The sequence below is a fragment of the Abramis brama genome, assembly GCF_963993115.1.
Source record: "Abramis brama genome assembly, chromosome: 8".
NCBI classification, from domain to species: domain Eukaryota; kingdom Metazoa; phylum Chordata; class Actinopteri; order Cypriniformes; family Leuciscidae; genus Abramis; species Abramis brama.
The window spans coordinates 22,394,531-22,401,723 of record NC_139970.1 but is presented as its reverse complement, the minus strand read 5'-3'; the positions used below and the strand labels follow the sequence as shown (position 1 = coordinate 22,401,723).

Sequence of the window (7,193 nt, the reverse complement as noted above, 5' to 3'; positions counted from 1 at the left end):
AGGCAGTCCCTATGAAGAAAAACTACAAAGAGCTTCACTTGAGGTCAGACTTTAATACACACCACAGACGGTGTCTAATAAAAACTGAAGCCAGATTTAATAGTTTAGGCCCTAATTCAGATGCTTCTCTTGCCATTCAGAGCCACACAGACTATTGTTTCATTCTATAATAATGAGGGTAAAATTATCCAGGAGCTCATCTTCGTTTAGTAATAAAAACCTGCTCTAAGAGAATGGAAGCGTTAATTAAACATTATTTAAAAGTCCTGCGTGAGTCTGTGTGTTTTGCAGTTTCCTGCATCACTCTCTTGTGTATTTCCTTGACCTTGCGAGGAAAATAAAAAGAAAGGCAACAAACAAAAAGGATAAAGAGACGACACAAATGAGACGCCTAGATTCTTAATTGCATCCCCAATGTAGGATCCATCCTCTGAACGTGAGACTCTGATCAACATACAAACAAGATGACTACGATAATGCTCTGATTCTGATATACAAAATCATGATTAGACCGGTACAATGCTCAGATTGCAGAGAATGCTTTTGTCTGAGGGTAGCCAGGCATTTGTTTATCCCTGGCTGTGAGAGGCAGTGTCGTACGTGGGTGTTTGTAAAGAGATGGTCCATAAGTCTGCAGGCAAGATACGCTCCGAGGAAAAACAACGTTTTAGATAGCAAAATGTTGCAATTTGGTGCTTTTATATAACAAAGGCTTTATGCAAATGCAGCATGTCAGTGTATGCAAAAAGGAAATAAGTATGGACGTTAGTTGTTTAGCTTATTTCTCACAAGTACACGATCCCGAGAGCCATCATTCCGGGTCGTCCAGGCTCAGGGAGAGGTGCTTAAACAGTAGTGTAGACAGCAGGAAGACCATGTTTTAGCTCTGTGGGATAGAGGTAGCGGGTGAAGGAATCATTTGCATCCGTTCCAGGGAAACAAAATGGCACAAGGGAGTGCTGTGACTGGGCCTATGAGTCACAAAGTATGAGGAAATCTACCGAGTGCTGTTTTGAGTGAAAAAGGTCGGCACACAAAATGGCTCAGAGAGCGTGCGATTGTTGCCGAGCAGAAAGAAGGTAATGCTGTCTAACAACAGTGGAGCCTTGGAGAGATGTGATTCAAGGACTGGAGGGGAAATAACAGCGGAACATCTGAGCTAATCAGTCTCATACAGGATGGCAGAATAATTCTGCATAATGATGTCACTCTCTCAGAGAGCTGCTGCAGGAAGCTGCCGACTGGAGTGTGAATTTTAAGCCTCGCGTACTAGAAGCTCAAGCTTCCGATGGTCTAACACTGCCTCAAAGTTGCTAGAAAATGACCACGGCTGTCTCACTCAATAACCTCTGCATCGCTTGTGCAAGACCTTAAGATGAAATATTCAACAGTTCTTTCCTAGCAGTGACAAAAACCCTGGATTTTCCCTGGCTTCAAAAAGCATGCATTTCCAGTGTGTTTGTAGTCATATACTGTGGACTTTTTTCACCTGAGTGTGTGGTGAACCCAAAAACACATTTTAAATGGACACACATGAAAGCAAGCGCTCGTTTCTTTGTTTTATTACATAGTACTTTAGCATCATTCAGTTGGCAAAGTGGCGTAAAAAACATAGTTGTTTTTATCTTATCTAAATAATTCATACATACAGGGTACCTGGCACAATAAAAACATAAAACATATGTACATGTACATTACATATTACATGATTTATAAATAGTACTGATTTACAGCATATACAATTTTCCAAAGCATGTTTTTTTTTTTTTTTTTTTTTTTTTTTACTGCGGGGAAAAAAACATTAACATTGTGCATTTACACAATTTCCTATGTGTTTAGGGTTTAAGAATCAGCGTGAATTAAGAAGGAGCAATCTGGCGGTATTCAGGGCTTTGTTGAACAGATGTTACAAAAACACCAGTCTCTCTCTTTCTCTACACCACTTTTTATTTTCATGTACCACCTCATTTCAATGCAAATTTCAATATTAAGTAATGAAATTACATGATTTTAGGATATCCAGAAAAAACTAAATAGACTGCAGCTTTGCTTAAATTTCTCCACTGCTACATTTCTAATAGAATCCGTCTACTTCACAATAACAGATTCATTATTAATATTTATTAATTAGGCATTGAATACAGCTATTACCTGTTACTATTTATTAATGTTGTCATTATTGATTAATTTGAAATAACCTTGAGTCCTGTTCACTAGAAGTGGTGAAATATTATTGTGGAGCTGTATAGCCTTTTATTTATTATTTTTTCTGTTTTAAATAAAAATATATCTAATAAAAAATAAATAAATAAATAAATAAAAAACATATGGTTGAGCATAATTATCAAGAATTAAGTACAGTCTACTTTCCATATGGCTATTTGCAAAATCCACAAAACTAAGTCATTAATTCCAGTTCAACACATCTCCTTTGAAAATGAAAGGATTGTGAGAATTCAAAGACACAGAATTTTAACTGTTCTTCACTAGCTAACTTGACTTGCTTTTGGATTCAAGTGTCTTAGAAGTTAGTATTTTAAATAAGTAAATGAATCCTTCTCTTGAGTTTAGTCTCTTCTTTCATCTGATGCAAGCAGGAGAAATTGAATGCTTTGCTAACAAAACCACACTTCTGTTTTGAAGTTACCCTGAAGCAGGATTTCAATAAAGTTCAGTTAAATATTTGTTAGAATTAATCAGAATTTTATCACCAAGGCTTGTAATTTTTTAATTTTTATTTTTTACATGAAATATGTAAATCAAACCAATAATATTAATGAAATGACAAGGGGAATTGCCTTAGTTGTATATGCTTACTTTGAATAACTGTTAATGTTAACTTTAGCTCCACAAGGCAGGCCATTTGGTCGTTTTTGGATATGTAAACCAGTCAGATTTACACACTGGATAAAAAAACATATGCTAAGAATAATAAAAATCCTTCAATAACTGCTACAGGGCAGGGTACTCCATGTTCTACAGATAGATCTAGGCTATGTTCTCCTAATCCAAGCAGGTTACAATATGAGGGATACAGGAAACACCCATATATGGATTTGCACTTGGTAATTTTTGTGCTTCTTTTCAAATATTTTAGGCAACAGCATGTACGATCTACAATTTGAAGTACATATTAAACCACACATAACACATTCTGTAGTCTGAACTTAACCATAATTCTGTTTGTTTATTCACTGCACTGAGGTTGATTATAATTAGCTAAATAAGAAATATAATTTGCCCGTATCAGTTCAGCTTTCGACAGGGACATTCAGTTTCCCCATTACATGCAATGGGCATTTTGATTTGCATAAAAACTACTCATAAAAATGAGCATTATGTATGTGTTCAACACAATGCTGTCATAGCACATGGTGCATAGCACTATTTTGCTGCATTCCGCTAGCCTTTGACAGGTACAGCAGCATTATATTTAAAGTAGTAATTATTCTCATACACTAGTGCCAGTGTGATTTATTTTAAATGCTGTCACATATGAAGAATGTCTGTGTTACATCAGTTCTCTGCAGGTTTACTATGGAGCTCTGTAAACTGCACATAATAACACTTTGACGCTTTAGGACTTCCTGTTTTCATTTCACTACATATACTGGATGCAACCATCATATATTCTATTGTTATTGTATATATTATTATTATAACAGTATTTTGTTATTATCTTTGTGTATATAGACTAAAGCGCACATATGTATTTATAATATTTTATAATTTATTTCTACAAAGATGTGCACCTAAATTGTGTTCCAAATGATCATGCTGCTCTTGATCCAACAAAACGATGGCCTTTGAGATGATTAAAATCTGTTAAAATCTTCTTAACAACAAATCGTAGAATAAAATAGGTATTGGACTTAATCAGGTAGGCGAGTTATATATTTCCTAATAAAAGTGTCTGCAAGAATCTCTACTGACAACATTGCACAGAAACAGCATCCTTCCCAAACTGCAAAGACTACTCTTTTGTATGTTACCCAAGGAAAACTTCCTATCTCAAAATTCTTACTAAGGGAGCAGTGCTGCTGATGTTTCTCTCGCTACTGCAATACAAAATACATTTTATTACACACAGCTAAAAGAGAGGCTGAAGGGGAATGACAGCGTGATGAGGGGGCAACATGGGCGGAAACATGGCAGGTCGTGGCAGGGCATGAAACGTCACAGTCATTGGGTGAATACTAGGGGGTGCCACTACCGATACCTGCTGAGGGGTCACGAAGGGAGGTGCAGTGGGCCGACAGATCTCTGGCCCCAGGGGGAGTCGAGAAACAGGCACTACCTGGGGGTAAATAGGGGGTTGTGGGGGCAGGAAAGCGGTGTGGTGCTGTAGTATGGTGTGCCGTATTGTGATGGAGCCAGAAGGCAAGGAGGATGGCAGGTGAACTGGATGAAGGACAGCAGATGACATGGGCATATGAGGCCTGGACAGGACAGATTTGAGCTTGGTGGGGAACATCTGCTGGTGTAGCACTTGTCCATGACTCTGGATCTGCAGGAGACAGTGTCTCTCCATGCTTTCTGAGGGGGCCTGAAAAGATGCAGACGGTTGGAACAGGCTGCTGGTGGTGTGGAAGCACTCCCTGCTCAACTTCTCCTCAGCCTGAATGCCTAGGTGAAATCTCTGCGGCGGGGTTTGAATGCTGTGCTGACATGATTTGTCGTGAGTAGCTTTTTCAGTCCTCTGCAGGGCTAACTCTCTCACATCGAGCAGGCAGGCCTGAGCAGCCGCTGAATACTTGTTACAGTTCTTTAAGTGCGTTTGTGCTGCCTTAGACTCGCTACTAAGGATATTACTATTCTCCTTTGTTGGCTCTTCTGAGAGCTTTGAATCTGTCTCTAGTAGAGTTAGACTGCCCTTGGTGCATGAGGCATTGATCTGAGAGGAGGCGCTCCGTTGCCAGTCACTGCTCTCCACCACAGTATGACCCAGGGCACTGCTAATGGAAGTAAATGTCTGAGGACCAACCGCACTGCTCTCTACATCATCAATACTGCATGAGATTTGGTCTGACCCATTCGAGCTGTCACACACGCCTTTTAAAACAAGGCATTTCAGGCTTGACTCCTCCACAGCTTTGTCCTTTTCTTCCAGAACACTGTTTTTAACAGCGGTACATTCATTTGCAAGGCATGGAGTTTGATCTTGGACATGTGACCGCCTCTTTCTTTTCCTCATAATCCCATGCTTACAACAGGTAAGCTCTGAGCACCCATCAGAAATCTCTGCCGGTGACTGATAGGAGTCGTCAGACTCATCTACATCACTTAGAGAATCTGTTCGTCGTCTTTTAGAAATTTGTCCTTCACATGGTCCATCGCTGTTAGTCTCTGGTGATGAAGGTGTCTCCTCTCGGCACCCTTCGGCTGCTCTGGATCTCTGAGAGTGAGATGCGTCTTGGCTGCGAGAACGCTGTCCAATGGTCGTCAGCTCCCCTGCAGTTGGATTGTCAGGCTTTTCCCTGCTGTTCCTAAGCACCTTTTCACCATCAGCACAGAACTCATCAGAGAGAATGATGCAGCCTGCTGAGCCGTTTTCATCGGCTGTTGCCTCCTGCCTCATGCCTCCCACCCCTTCCTCAACTACGGGAGCTGTGCTGCTGTCCTCAGTCTGATTTTGAGCTGATTGCTTTGACTTCTCTAATGGATGCACTTGCTGTGAAGTGGTGCCTCTAAATTGGCTATCAAGTCCTTCCACACACTCAGGTCGTCTGTGGAATTTCTTAGATTTCACCATATTGCTCTCTGTTTCCCGGTATCTGTCCCTCCTCCTCTTCCGCCTCCTTCGCTTCCTTTTGCAGTGGCTTCTGTAATGACGTCGATCCCTGGTCCGCAATTTCTTTTCAGCCCTCTTACTTGCATGAATCCAATCTTTGGAATGTCTACACCTGTCATGTGTTTTCAGCCTGACACAACTCTCTGTGTCACTTGAAAACTGATAACACTTTCTGACCTTGCCTTCAGGTCCTTCGCTGGGACTGTTTCTGTGGCTGGCTGTGGATTCCTCAATGTGCTTGTCAGAGTGGCAGGATTTGAAACCTGAGCAGACAGATAATTCCTCATCAGTTTTGAGCTCAGTCATCTCCTGAGTATCAGCAGACCTTCTAATCCGTGACCTCTTGAAGTCAAAATGGAGGGGGTTGCAACTGAAAGACAGGGATGGCTCTGTCCTTGTGAAGGTCACCATCTCGGAGGGCCACTGGAAGATGGTGTTACCATCTCTGCTTAGGACAGAGAAAAAAGGCTGGCTGGGTTTTGTGAAAGGGGAAGGTGTCTTTGCAGTTGCATCCTCCACTTGTTCTTGTTTTTGAGCAGAATCGTTCTTAGGTGACATATCTGAGAAAGTCTTTTCCGGAGGCTCAATGATGGTTGAGTGCCCCTCCTCTGTAATGCTGTTCTCCTCTACTGTCACATCCTCAGAGGTATCAGGTTTACTTTCAGCAATGCTGCTTTTCAGGCTCTCAACAGAGTCCTCAGAGTCAAGAACAATATCAGCACTGTTTAAACGAAAGGGGGAAGTGTTTATGAGGGACACGGCAGGACTGGGCACATCCTCTGAGTAAACGAGCAAAGCACACAAATCTGAGGCCGTTGACGAGGGGTTCTCCCTCGCCACAGGGATATCTGATGACCCCTGACTTCCGGTGCTGTCACTTTCTTGGAAGTGCTTGCCCTGCTGTGTGCCAGTGCTGTAAATTGCCTCCTCACAATTTAGTACTTTTTCCTCCATGGGGGAGCTGGGGAGGTCAAGCTCGACAGGGGGTGCTCTGAGTCTTTGTCTACGGCTCCGCTCCATCGATCCCTCCTCTATACTCTCACAGAAAACCGCCGCTGATGACTCAAGCTTAACAGACGCTTTCTTTGGAAAGGAAAAAGAGAATGCAATTTTGCGTCTGAAAGTTTGCTTTTTGGCCCTGCCATTGTACGGCCACAATGACTGCTTACTAGCTAAGCCACAACTGCTGGAATGGATCTGACCCCCTGAATCTTGAGCCGCACAGCTGTGGTTTTCTTCTTGGGCATCATCACAGCAGGACTCCCTCAAAGAACCCTCCACTGCCACCGTAGTAGACTTAAACATAGGACCACTTCCTGGGGCACTGCATCAGAAAAGAGGAAGAAAAGAAAGACAAAATCATGAAATGCATGTGCCAGGTTCATTTACACTTTTAACTAAC

The 7,193-nt window shown here is 41.7% G+C and overlaps 1 protein-coding gene across 1 annotated transcript in view; it reads right to left on the bottom strand.

The window, feature by feature from the left end:
- Positions 1 to 1,547: 1,547 nt before the first annotated feature.
- znf804a (zinc finger protein 804A) overlaps positions 1,548 to 7,193 on the bottom strand; it is a 51,653-nt gene continuing 46,007 nt past the window's right edge. Inside the window, exon 4 of the mRNA XM_084122666.1 lies at positions 1,548 to 7,115. Coding sequence (XP_083978792.1) covers positions 4,091 to 7,115 — 3,025 coding nt within the window. The 3' untranslated portion in view covers positions 1,548 to 4,090. The remainder of the gene's footprint in view (positions 7,116 to 7,193) is intronic.